The sequence below is a fragment of the Zalophus californianus genome, chromosome 5 (genome assembly GCF_009762305.2).
Source record: "Zalophus californianus isolate mZalCal1 chromosome 5, mZalCal1.pri.v2, whole genome shotgun sequence".
Lineage (NCBI taxonomy): Eukaryota > Metazoa > Chordata > Mammalia > Carnivora > Otariidae > Zalophus > Zalophus californianus.
The window spans coordinates 103,282,579-103,296,991 of NC_045599.1; the positions used below are offsets into that span (position 1 = coordinate 103,282,579).

The 14,413-nt window shown below is 40.6% G+C and overlaps 1 protein-coding gene across 9 annotated transcripts in view; it reads left to right on the forward strand.

The window, feature by feature from the left end:
- The window catches only part of ATP10B (ATPase phospholipid transporting 10B (putative)), a 391,956-nt gene that overhangs the window by 165,713 nt on the left and 211,830 nt on the right, over positions 1 to 14,413 (forward strand). For all 9 annotated transcript variants that reach the window (XM_027606553.2, XM_027606554.2, XM_027606555.2 and 6 more), the window contains one exon: positions 4,134 to 4,338. In XM_027606553.2, the coding sequence (XP_027462354.2) occupies positions 4,134 to 4,338 (205 nt within the window). The remainder of the gene's footprint in view (positions 1 to 4,133; positions 4,339 to 14,413) is intronic.

The window sequence follows — 14,413 nt, forward strand, 5'->3', positions numbered from 1 at the left end:
TCCTCCCCCATTCCCCTCCTTTCACCTGCTTCCCCATGGCATCCAGTTTGCTACAAACCTCTCTTGCTGTTTATTTCCCTCTTAATAAGCCCCATCTCCTCTCAGAAAGCCATTTAGCATGGCACCACTTAATTTCTCCTTGAAGCAGAATCTGCCAGATGGAGTCTTCATCCCAAGCCATGTTGATTTGTCTTATTTTTAAACAGCAGTGAACATCCCATGAAACTAAAATAGCAGTTGGTTCCCAGGTGTGACTCACTGAGCAGAGAGGTGATCAGGAGCGTATGGACTCATCCACCTGAGGCAGCTGTTCCAAATGACTTCCTCAGGTGGCACCCAGCCAGCTGCTGGCCACATCTGGGTGTCACTCAATGCAGAGGCATGCTGCTTTTCCACCTCAACGGGGTTCAGCCACTCATCACTTCCTCTGGCTGGACCCCCTTGGGCTGTGACTCCTTGACTTTTCCACAGACATACTCATACTCCTGACTGTTGGGGAGACAAAATGGACCCAGAGAACCAAGAGATCAGTGCTAAGTGGCCAAGTGAAAGAATGAAATGTCTCATTTTTTACCCTGATGTCTCATTTTTTATCCCCCAAAATGCCTTTAAAATTTGACTCTGATTCTATAACATAACTGTGTTTGGGTTAATATAAATATAATTCATCAAATTATGTACTAGCTAAGTTACTAAACCATATCCCCCCCCCACACACACACACACACGTTTTTTAAAACCATCCCAAAATCAGGTTGATTCTGTAGCTTCATTATCCCAGACACATGTAATAGGCTGTGTGCCTCAAGGCATATGTGCCTCTGAGGTGCACACTCACAAAGATGGGCAGTCTCTTTCTTAAGGGAGGGTATGCCTACAACAGGGACTAAGAATTTTTCTTTACTGCCACACGTCATCCTAAGGAAGAGAGGATTAACCTAAAGGAAAGACAGAAGTGATTGTTACTAGTAAGGCAATGACTTCCTTAGGCTCTAATGAATAATAGAAATCAGAGTCTGGTCTGACTTACAGCATCTTGGGTGGCTGCCTGACCTCATTATACGTATCATCCCAATGGGAATTAACACTCCAGCGCAGCTCACAGAAGTGAGTGCTTATAAAAATGCATATGCCATAAGCTCATCTCCATAACCTTCCATCTTCCATCACCTTAATAACCCAGATACCATAATAAGCAGTGGAGTCCTTTATTAGAAGAAGGAAGAATGAGGGGCACCTGGGTGGTTCAGTTGGTTAAGCATCTGCCTTCGGCTCAGGTCATGATCCCAGGGTCCTGGGACCAAGCCCCACATCGGGTTCCCTGTTCAGCGGAGAGCCTGCTTCTCCCTGTCTCTCCGCTGCTCCCCCAGCTTGTGCTCACTCGCTCTCTCTTTGTCAAATAAATAAATAAAATCTTTTTGTTAAAAAAAAAAAAAAAGAAGAAGAAGAAGAGGGAAGAATGAGATTCAGTGTTCAAGGATAAGGGTATGTTGGCCTTGCCTCTGATATGCCTATGTATGCAGCAATCCCAACTAGCATTTGCAAATCTTCTGAACCAGTGTGCTCTGGAAGTACTGGCAATCAGGATAATGCTCAGAGTCAAAGGCATTTTCACTAAACTCAATTTCAAATACCAGACAGAGTGTTGAGGTTATAGGAATCAACTGATACCCACCATCCCCAAAGGCATTATCTGATAGGACACAGAAGTCAAAGCTGGGGAAGAATGTGGACAAGTTGAGTGATAATCCTTTATTCCTTGGAGCAATTTTGCTGTAATATTTAGAATTTTTTGTTTTGTTTTAAGCACCCCCTCAAAAAGAACAGCAACAACAAAAGCAATAGAGGACAATCTTTCTTTGACCCTGTGAGATTCCTTCTCCCATGGAGAGTATGGGCCATTCCAGTTCCTTTAAATAGCCTTATACTTGAACATTTAACAGGTGTTCTCAAGGCTACTCTGAAGAAAAAACAAATCCTTCCCTGAATCAGCAGAAAGACAATGAATTATTTGACAGTAATATTCACATCCCTGATGGAGGAGTAGCCACCCTAAATATATCAATAAACAAACAGATAAGTATATTTCTGAAATGCCACTGAGGAAAAAAATACAGGGGGTACTGTCCCTATTCTTTACAGGAAAAATAAGTGATAAAATAAGTTGGTGGAATCAAAAAGTGTTTAGAAATGTGTTAAATGCCTTTCATGGAAAGAAGTACTATTACTAAAATGCTACAGATGCATTGCTCCCCAAATCCTCAGAAGTGGTCTCATTAGTCATTTGGATGATACTGCCCATGGACTGATTATACCAGTGGCTGCTTTACTGTGCTTTCTAGAGCCACAAGAATGTCCATAGAATTCCGTGGGTCTTTAGCATGGCAAGATGCTCCCCAATACTGGTGTCCCTGGTTATCTTATAGACTCAGATCAGACCTTCCCTTGATTGGCCTTCCAGATGAAAGCACACTCATCTCAGGGGACTAGGGGAGTCCTCTGCATGGATCTTCTATGACAAGAACAATAGAGTCTTAGGAGGGCTTGTTTGGGGTTCTCCAGAGGGCACCAAAGAAGGAAAGAAGACCTCAAACCCTTATCCACCTTAGGGACTTTTATGAAGTCAAAAAAGAAAAGCAAAATTAAGGTCACACCTCTTTCTCTGTGAAAGAGTAGTCTTGTCATGGCCAGGGCACCCAAATTCCAACAGAAACAGAAGCATTAACATGCCCAGAGGGGCTCAGCACCAGTGGAGAAAAACAGCAAAGAAGAGCCTCCCTCCCTAGGCCTGGTTGGGCTCAGAGGCATCCAGCTGTAAGCCAGCTGGGCTCAGTTGAAAAGAACATGTGTAGAATATTGGTTTGGTTCCAAATCCCATATTTAAAGAGGAACATTTCCAAATACAGCCTTAGACAAAACAGTCCACACCTTCAGGACAGGTCTTGAAACTGTCATACAAGAGCAATAAAGAGCACTTGGAAAGTTAAATTTGACTCGGCAAGTCCAAAAGGCTTCCGGGAATACCTGATGAATGCCTTAAAATATCTACAAAATGGTAGAAGATGGAATAAATCAGGAGAGCAGAACTAGTTCAGTATTTGGCTAAGTAGAAGGAAGAATTTCTAAGATGAGAGCTCCTTGAAATGGAATGTCTTGACTTGAGTAGTAGGGAGTCCTTTGGCTGGTGGTGCAAAAGCTGAGGCTGCCATATACCTGCGACCTGAGGAGAGAGGGGAATACTTTTGAGAAGGTAGGATCTCCAAACAGTGAGAACTGTGGGGTTGGGTGTCAGGTTGGCTCTGGGCTCAGGTTTCAGATGTTTTTATAATACCCTGGGAAATTTTTCTTGGACCCTCAATTTCCTCATTTGTGAACTGGGTCTAACAATATCCATTCCAGTGGGCTATTATGCAAATAAATAAAGTATTAACTATCCCTAGTGCTTGGCACGGCAGAAATGCTACATTTGTGATTATTGCTGCCACTGTTACATCTGAGTTTGATAAATTGGGTGGGAAAAGAAAGTTCATAATTTCCTGAGATTTCTTTAGCCCTCTGATTCTATGATCACCATGGGTCCCATTCTGTCAAACTTCCTGGTGCTGTCTTTCTAATTCCCTGATTGCCCGGAGTTTTCCGTTTCAGCACCACCCCAGATCTTCCTACACAAAGGTTTTTATCCCCACTTTCCTACTGCCACTTTCCTCTCCTAATCAGAAACAATCTTTCCTAAACAATCTTTCCTTGCAAACCTGCTTTCTGCAGTGATAACTGGCTATTCTGGAAAATGATGTATATTAAGAGTACTATAGTAATATGACTATGTAATCACCTTCTTCTTTAATTTTTTTCTTCTGCTAGGAAGCAAGGCTGAGCACGGTACCTAGTCTACAGCCAACAGTCAGTCAAAACTCTAAATGATCATGAGGACAGATCTTCTACTAGTGGGATTCTATAGGCCATGCTAAGCTTTTCCAGAAAGTTATGATGGTGGTCATTTGAGGCAAGGTAGAACACCAAACAATCTTGTGACAAGTTGCTTGGGGGATATTTAGGTACAGGTGGGAACTTCCTCCATTCACTGATTAATTTTCTGGAGAACCTTAAAATTCACTGTTGTTCTCCCACCCAAGGAAAGAGCGGAGCTACGTGCAGAAGTGCTGGAAGGATGTGCGTGTGGGAGACTTCATCCAAATGAAATGCAACGAGATCATCCCAGCAGACATACTCCTCCTCTTCTCCTCAGACCCCAGCGGGATCTGCCACCTGGAAACTGCCAACCTGGATGGAGAGACAAACCTCAAACAAAGACGTGTTGTGAAGGGCTTCTCAGAGCAGGTAAGGCTCTTTCTGAGATCTTCGAAAGTAAGGTCAAAGGGAAGAAACAAGCCAACTACTGGAAAATTGAACTTAATCTGGTAGCTGGAGGAGAGAGTAGGGGATGCCTCCTTTTCCCAAGCACTTAGGTATACTTAATCTTCCGAGCAAGCCTCTTAATGGGTATTATCCCCTTATCAAAGATGGGGAAACAGTCGTAGGAAAGTTAAATAACTTGCTGAAAGCCTCAGAATGCCTAAATGGGGGCCCACTCTATTAAGGAAACTGTGGTCTTCGGTCTAAACCAAGGAATCTAATATCTGTTCAGTTACCATTGGGCCTAACCCACTTTTCCGTGCTTATGCAGTCCCTGCCCATCCTGCCCAGCTCCTCTCTCCCTGAATCTTCTCCAGTACTACTTTGACTAGAGCATAAGATACAGGAAGGTACTGTTAACTATTTTTCCACTTGTGTACATCTTACCTTCCCTCCTAGAGAAACAGGGAATGATCATCAACAGTTTTAGTTAACTCCCACACTTACATGTATGGTACTGTGGACATCATAGGGAAGTCATTACTGTTTGGTGGTTAAGAGCCCGCTCTGGAGGCTGACAGAACTGAACTCAAAGCCCAACCCCACCATTTAGTAATATTCTTACCTCAGGCAAGTTACTACTCTCTCACATCTTTATTCCCTCATCTGGAAAATGGGTACAAAAATAGTACCTTCTCCGTTAGGGTGATTCTGAAGACTAAAGGACATGTATAGGAATTATTTAGTGTGAAGGTAGATACATAGTAAGAGACCAGTAAATAGCTGGCAATAAATGTCAGTGGTGTTCAGAGGCAATATGTGCTGATAAATTGAAACTGGGGGTGAAAATTTGAAATTTTCAATTAAAATTCCCCTTGAAGGTATTGATTTTTGTTTTTTTTATTTTTTATTTTTTTATTATGTTATGTTAATCACCATACATTACATCATTAGTTTTTGATGTAGTGTTCCATGACTCATTGTTTGTGTATAACACCCAGTGCTCCGTGCAGTACGTGCCCTCCTTAATACCCATCAGTGGGCTACCCCATCCCCCCACCCCCCTCCCCTCTAGAACCCTCAGTTTGTTTCCTGGCATCCATAGTCTCTCATGGTTCGTCTCCTCCTCTGATTTCCCCCCCTTCATTTTTCCCTTCCTTCTTCTGTCCATGGAAAAGAATAAAAAATCTATCAGTTTCTTCATTCTGCCAGGCTTTGTCAGGAGGGAAATTAGATGAGTCAGGGATTTAGAGGAAAGAAAGCAAGTGCTCATTCCTCAGAGATTCTTGTAGAGTTCAGTTATCTAGATTGAAACTTCTTGAGAGAAGACAATTTGTTATACCTCATTTTGCCTCTCTCCAAGCACCAGATGAATAGTTCTCGAAAAATCTCTCTGGTATGATTGAATCAGTCCTCACAAGCCTGTTCTCTCATCTCTACGTAGTTCTCCCCTAGTTCAGCTGGGAGATTCAAAGGAGATAAAGAAAGTAAGGAACAAAATCTAGGGTTTTGGTGCATAGTAGGCCCGCAATAAATGGACTTTTACTGCTACCTCAGCTGTACTTACTACCCTGGGCGTGGAAACCATCATGACCACTTCGCTGCCATCCACTTTTTCTTGTTATTTTGCAGGTTCTGAGTTCATTTCTTGTTATTTTGCAGGTTCACTATTTCCCTTGGTCTCCAGGCTCCACCAGGCTCCACTCACTGCACTGGTGTGTGGTGTCTGAGTTTTCTCCCCTTTGCTTGTCCTTACCACATTCACTAATCACCCTAGAGTTTACAAAAAAGCAGGGCAGGATCGGGGGAAAGTTCACAAAGCCATTCTAGATGCACAGCAATCTGTTTCTTGGCTCAGGGCCCTGTGGCCTGCCCTCTAGATCAGAGGCTTTTAAGTTTCTTTAACCATAATTCACAATAAGAAATACACGTGATTCACACACACACACACACACACACACACATCCACACGTGGATGTGTGTGTGTGTGTGAGATATAGGATTGTCCCCTCAGCCATACTACATGCAAAGAAAGTCTGAGACTTTCTATTCTTTTTCTTTTTTTTTTTTTTACAAAGCTCTGGGAGCATTGAAACTTGTATTTTCTTACAATGCTTACAAACCTCCCCCTCAGCAGTCCCTCCCCAGCATCCTCAACACTGTTCTGGGTCCTCTTTACTCTCTCTCCAGGGGCAGAGCACAGTGTTGTTGAGTTTCAACCAGCCACTTCTCTTTTTGTCTTTAGCAAGAGCTCCCAAGCTTTTTCTTGTATGTTAATTAGTCAGATAGTTGGGGATTTGACTGGAAAGAAGAGCAAGATGAAAGGGTCATTCACACTCCAGTGCGGTAGACCAGCCAATTTAATAACTTCTCTCAAACTCTACCCCTGAAATCTCACAGGGTACTTGGCATAATGACTTAGAAAAAAAAAAGAAAAAAATGTTCATTTGTGAAGGGAAGAAGATTTATTTGAGCTTCAAGGTTTTTAGTGTTCTCTATTCTGTTCCTTCATTCTTCCCCTCACTTTGTGTAAGTGTGTTTTTCCATTTTTATAATAATAGTTATGATAATGATGCACTTTTATTAAGTCCTTACCCAGGGCTTTGCATGATTATCTCATTTATCCTTTCAAACCCCCAGCAAGACAGGGCTATTATTGTCCCCATTATACACATAAGGAAAAGAAGCATAGATAGGTTAAATAACTTGTCCAAGATCACTGAGCCAGAAAGTGTTGGAACCAGGATTCAAACCCAAGTTTGTCGAAAGTCTCAGCTCCTAAGGTTCATAGTAGCTCATCTCCCTGGCCCTTTGACTGTTACCCAGAGATGCTTACTTGAATGCACACATTTATCATTTTCAATATTCTTTCCACATATAAGTAGCATGTGGCAGGAAGAATAAAAGTAGGTTTAGCCAGGGGCACTTGGTTGGCTAAGTCAGTTAAGCATCTGCCTTCTGCTCAGGTCATGATCTCAGGGTCCTGGGATCGAGCCCCACATCAGGCTCCCTGTTCAGCAGGGAGTCTATTTCTCCCTCTCTCCATTCATGCTCTCTCTGTCTCTCTCAAATAAATAAAATATTTCAAATAAATAAATAATTAAAATTTAAAAAATTGAAAAGTAGGCTTAACCAGCTCCCTGAGAAGAAGGAATTTGGTCTGCTCTTTGCTACCTTGCTTCTCCCTTATGTCAGTGCAAAAAGATCTCTGAATATAGGTAGAATTCTCTTCTCTTTACTATAGCATTTCTCAAATGTATTGGACAGACATTGATGAGAGTTGCAGGAAAAATATATGTTGCAAAATCAAAAAGCAGAAGACAATAGTTTACAAATTTTCAAATATTTCAAATAGTACTGCCAGACATCTCAGGTACTTTAATAAGCCCCAAGGAGGAGAGGGGACAGGGACCAGTATGCAGCATCTCTAAACATTTAACCACAGAGACCTTTTATTCCAAGGAACATGCTCCAGAACTACTTCAGGAGACGTAGAATCACAATTTAGGAATTTGCTCCAAATATATTACTGGTGTTCAAGATGTACCATCATCACCACAGGGAGAAACTTTTAAAAAACATACATGCATTTTTCCCCATTATCACTAAATTATGGCTCGCTAGGACTGTGTAGGGGTCGGGCATGCATATTTTTTAAATGTTCCCCCATATGATCTTGACATGAACCTACCACCTACCACCTTCTTGAAGACCTGTACAGCAAAGGAAAGGCGTCACCTCAAGCGCTTACAAAAAACACTTTTAATAATAAGAACAAAACTACCATCTCCATGCTTCTTACATGTGCCAGTGCTTTTCCATACACTGTCTCTTTTAGTCCTTGCACCCACCCTATGAAGAGGATATTACTATCCTCATTTTACAGATAACAACTCTGAGGAATAGAAGCAGCAAATTTTACCATTGTCTCAGAGAAGGTTTTGAGCACCTACAGATATGGTTTGTTTGGAAATTTGATATCTTAAATAATAAGTGTTAATGGCATTTCTTAGTTTTCCCTATAACCCCTAGTGACTATAAGATCTTCACCTTGCCAAAAGGGTTTTTACTAACAGATTTCTAGAAACTTCCTACCCCATCTGTACACCCACACCCATTTTTACCATCTTGCGGATGACGAGAGATTAGTATATTCTGTTAATTCAGAGTCAATAAGACAAACTTCGTCCCAGCTCTCCCAGATCACCATTTCTCAAGGCAGAGTGTGCCAAATGCTTATCTCAAGAGATAGTTCTTAGAAAACAAGGATCATGGTCAAATCTGATTGGGAAACCTGTGTCCTGTGGACCCCTCTTGGAGGTCCAATGTACATCAACATAGTAAGGTCTCTTAGATATGCAGTCAACAGACCTTTTAAACTTTCTTTAACCCTGAGTTTTCAGAACTATTTTTTACCGCAATAATTTTAGCATTCCTATGAAAATTTGGGGGGGGAAATTAACCTGGATTGTTGAGCAGACATGATCACAGTAGCTGAGCAGTAACAGAGAAGGCCCTAGGCAATTCATCCTCCCCTTTCCCATGTAGGTTCAAATGAAATTACAAATATAAAAGAGCTTCTCAAAAGTACTTTTCTCCTGTGACAAGGCATATCATTCTCAAGGTTGCCAAAGAGTTGCTTTCAAAATCCTTTTCTTAGAATTCAACTTGGACGAGGCCAACTTTCTTTTTCAACTTAGACTTTTATCATGCTGGGTGATCTTTGAATTCACAAAATTATTGACCTGTTCTTGAAATATTTATTCCCACATCCCATTGCTGAGGAAAGGGAAGGAATCCAAAATTAGAATTATGCTAAGGTCTGCTGAGCAGGTCAGAGGACTTTATTAGAGAATTAAATTGTACCATTTTCTCTTTGATGACATTCTGATACCCAATATCTCTTCTCAAAAGGATTTCCAAGATGGGTAGTAGGCATTTAATACCTGAGAAGGAGTATGTGCCATTTATTTTGGTAAATGGAAAATACCAAAGCCAAAGAATCAGAAATTAATTCTTCCAATTAATATTTCAGATGAAACACTTTCCTGGCTATCTATTATCCAAATCACCGAATCCTAACTCCTACTAAAACATGTGTCAGATCATTTCCCAGTGCCAACCAAGTGCTTACTATGGCAAGTATGATACGTGGACTAGCCTCTTCATTGTCAATTGGGAGCTTGTTAGAAACGCAGAATTTCAGGCCCTGCCATAAACTCAACTGGAATCTGCAGTTTAACAAGATCCCCAGGTGACTGCTATGCACAAGAGAAGTTTGAAAGCACTGGCCTAGGGCATCATTGACTAATGTAATAATTGTGCTTATCTGTTTATTGCCCAAATTAAAATTTTTAATTGACTCTCCCTTTTAACTAGTTTGCCTTCCGTAATGGTTAGGGATTTTAAGCCATTTTCTCAGTTAGGAAGAATCATTGTAGCTCGGACCTTCTACAGTGAATGTGTGCACTGACTTTAACATATTTAGGCAGCAGAGCACTTTGCCAAAAGACTCGAGGGAGGATAGGGAGTCCTTTATCACCCTCCCAGTTCAGTGATGACATACCTAGAAAGAAGCAAAAGGTTGCTGTCCTCTCAACCCTGCCAGCCCTGAGAACCAGAGAAAAATCCCCTTTCCTGGTGGATTTTGTAATGAGACCTGCCCCTGGTAGGCTGTTCCAAGTTTCCCTTAAGAATGATAGTCTTTCTATCTATTAACCGCTGCTTAAATGTTGAGCAGAGATCATATTTTCTAGCATCCCTTCAATATAAAATCTACATCGTGATATATAATGATAATAAGTAATATCATTAGATAAGTTGAACATATACTGTGTGCCATGGGCAGCTCTCCTAAGTGTTTTATACCTATTATCTCTTTCTACTCTCCATAAATAACCCTGCGAGGTAGGCACTTTGATTATCCCCATTTGACAAATGAGGCAAGAACAGTTAAGTAACCCTGCTAGCAGTGGACTGAGCTTGGATTTAAACTCAGGCAGAATTATTTTATTTTAATGTTTTATTATGGACATTTTCAAGTATATTCAAATGTAGGGAGAATAATACGATGAATTTTTAATGTGCCATCACTCAATTTCAACAATCAACTCATAGACAGTCTTGTTTTATCTATAGCCTCACCCTCTTTACTCTGCAAATTATTTTGAAGTAAACTTCAATGTTGCAACATTTTACCTGTAGATATTTTAATATCTATCTCTCAAGGATAGGATTTTTAAAACATGCAATTATACCATTGTCATTCCTAAAAATATTAGCATTAATTTCTTCATGTCAGCTTTGACATCAGTGTTCGATATTTTCTGGTTTGTTTGAATAAGAATCCAAGTCTAAAGACCTAGATAAGTTTCTTAACTCTCCTTTACTCTAGAGTTTCCCTATTCAGCTTTCTTTTTTTGTTTCTCTTGTATATTTAGTTTTTGTTGCTGAATAAATCAGGTGGTCCTGTAAAATTTCCTACAGTCTCGATTTTGCTGTTCGCATTGTCTCCCAGTTGTGTCATTTAAACATGTTTCCCTATTCATTATATTTCTATAAATTGGCAGTTAGAACTCGTGCCTAAATCTGATTCCTAGATGTCATTTAAACATGTTTCCCTATTCATTATATTTCTATAAATTGGCAGTTAGAACTCGTGCCTAAATCTGATTCAGGTTAGGTTTGTGTTTGGGAGTGTATATGTTACTGTTGCATGAATTGATTCCCTCCCATCCTGCGAAGGTGACCAGTGAGTTTGTGTTATTTAGTATCAATATGCACTGATGGATTTAAACAGATTTGATGTGTGTCAAATCAGTGCAGTTGTTATCTTTATTGATTGCCCCATTTTTAGCTAGTGGGACCTTCTTTGAATTGGCTCCTGAGCTCTTTTTCATGACCCCCATAGTCTTCAATAGATCTAGTCCCTCTCAATGGAAGATAGTGTTTAGAAATCACAGTAAGTACATGTTGGAGGTACATATTGCTATTGGATTGATCATTATCTCCATGCCATTTAAATGGACACAACTAGGACCTTTTAAAGATTAAATACATCAAGATTTATGCTGATACTTGAAAATCAGGACTAGAGGTCTTTACACAACCTCATCAATATGAAGTATGTAAACCCTTCTCTCACATTAGGCAAAGTCCTTAGCCAATATACTACACAGCCCCCTTTGATATTTGACACTCACAGCAATCCTTGGAAGTAAAAAAGGTAGGAATTAGTAACATTTTCAAGATGAGGAAACAATTTCAGGAAGATTAAATCTTGTCAAAGATTACCCTACTAATGCAGTGTTATGCCAAAATTGGAACTCAATTCGGATGTACATTATTATTTTTCCCATTGCTGAAGTGATTCTTAGATCCTTTTACATGTATATTTTATTTCTCAAATAAATACAATTTTCACAAATATGAAAATACTGCAACTATACAAGTTTTGGTTATAATTATTTGCAATAATAATAATTAGACCATGAGGGAAATAACCCTACAAAAAACTTACTTTTATTTTTAATAACCCTCTGACCTCTTTTTGGTGACCCTCTCCTCCAGAGTTGTTCTAGAGCATGAGCACACACACACACACACACACACACACACACACACACACACACACAGAAACATGGGAGATTCCCTTCCCCTTCCCAGTGTTAAGCAGTATTTGGAAACTTCTATTAAAAAGTCTTTTTCTATTTTTGTCCCTTCAGGGCCTTATGAGGAAGCTCTGCTAGGTTATGTGAAAGATATAATCACGCAAAGTGTTAATAGATGATAGCTTAAACTTTTCCTCCTTCCCACTTTCTCCATACACCACGGTAACATATTTACAGTTGAACAGTGGCCTTCACAGTCATAACCACCAGGGATAATTGGGAGTATTTCAGGCCAGTGTGGGAAATATATGGTGTCTCAAAGGAGAACCATACCAATCTAGTATAAGGATTAGGCAAGACTCTTCGATGCCTGCGACCAAACTCTGATTCAAAGTAGCTTAGACAGAAAGAGAATTTATTGAAAGGAAATAAGGTGAATTGGGCCTTGGGGTAGCGTCAACCAGAAATTTAGAATCCATCAGTGCAATCCTCATTTCTTGTTCTGGGTTTCTGTCCATGTTTGGCTCTCATCTCTCACAAATAGACCTGCACTCACAGCTTCACCTCCAGAGAAGGGAACCTTTCCTGATGTCTAGATTGAAAGGCATCCCAAAGACAGAGACTGATTGACCAGGCTGGTATTGTGCACCCACCCTTAGACCAATTAACTCTGGCCAGAGGGAAAGGATTCTGAGATTGGCATCCTCTACTTCGACTTTATGGTTGAAATTGGCCTACGGAGCAGGAGAGTTCTGAGCACCTCAGCGATAAATGTCTGTTTTATATATATGTGTATATATATATAATGCATCAGGGCTCTATGTACCTAACTTATCTATCTGCCCTATCTCTGCCTACACAACATCCTCTGCAATGTACCCAGAGTGAATCAGTCCTTCCTCTGTGCTCCCATAAACCATTTTTGTCACTCTCAACCATTGTACCTACCTCACCATAGTTCATTGAGTAAACTCACTTATCCAACCAATATCTGATAAGGTCCAGTTATTGCCAGATACTGTGCTAGGTCATTTTGTTGTTTATCAGGGGTGACACATAACAATCTTATCTTTTGTGAACAACTGAATAAAAAGTTTCTCAAATTGGAATTCATAGTCTCTTCTCTGTGACTTCTTTTGCCAAAAACGTGAGGTACAAAACATGGGCTCTCATGTCATTTTCTTTTGTCTCAGTAATCCATAGCCAGAAAAATGTATGCAGAAAAGGTCTGTCTGTGCAACAGTCTGTGAAGGCACCACTGCCCATTTGGTGACAGCTATGTGTATTTCAGGCCTCATGCAGTCGTCGTTCGTTCACCAAATATCGACTGGATATGTCCTCTGTGTCAGGTGCTGTAGTGTGCACTGGGGGTTCAGGTTTAAACAGGAGAGCTACAGGCTGTGACTACAGACTCTAACAGGGAATCACAAAGACAATTATTAACAAGAAATCCCACCAATAATAGTAATTGGTTCCTTCTAAGAATGACAGAAGTCATTCTTTTTCCAGTATTTGCTCGGCATGCCAAATCCCTGCCTTAGAGGTTAGAAAATGTCATAGCACAGCTTCAAGATTAAATTTAGTCTTAGCCCTGAATAAGAATCAGAATATCTGTCCACTTGAATAAAGTCCACACAAGACTGTAAGGAATCCTTAGATAGTCTCCTACCCACAGCCCTGCAGCCCAATCTGTGTGTTTTAGTGGGAATCTCTTGGGCAGGCAGGGAGACCAGGGTGATTGCATATTCAGACCCATCTCCTCACCCAGAGTCAGAAAGGAACGTAGCTGCCAGTCACTCTGTTGCAGGTTATCTTGAAAAGAACTCCGACTGACTGGGAGCAGGAAGGTTATCGAATGCTGGTAACTGTCATTAGTTTTCAGATGGAATTCTCAGAAATCAGAAGGTTGTTCAGTTCACATGCCAGGAAGGAAACCTTAGTCACCTGGCTCAGCAGCTAGGACGTGAAGAACATTTGATTCTGGCATTATCCAAACTAATAAGCTTAAAAAAAAAAAAAAAAAAAGCAAAACTTTAAATAGTATCCTCCTAAGGTTGCATGCAGTGTTATCTCCTGTGTAGCCACCCCGGGGGGTGTGGTCTGTGTTTCCTGAAACCTTGCTCCGCCTACACGAACACTCCACAAATGAGCTAGCTCTGCTTTGTCATCCTCTCCCTGGTACGGGCTGGTTTTTCTAGTCATCTAGCCTGAGGGTCATGTGGAAACAGAGTGAGAGCTGCACAGAAGCTTGGCAATCCCTGGTTCAACTCTTCTTTTTCACAGGCTCAAAGTAAAAACTCAGTAAATAAGTACATTCTGTGCTTAAGGAAAGAGTTTAGCTGATTTCTCTCTTCAGTTAGCAGAATCTTTCTTGAATATTTCCTAATAGCTATGGAGGGGTTTCAAGGTGATCTAAAATGTACTTCTGTCCTCTAAGAACTTAAGACTAT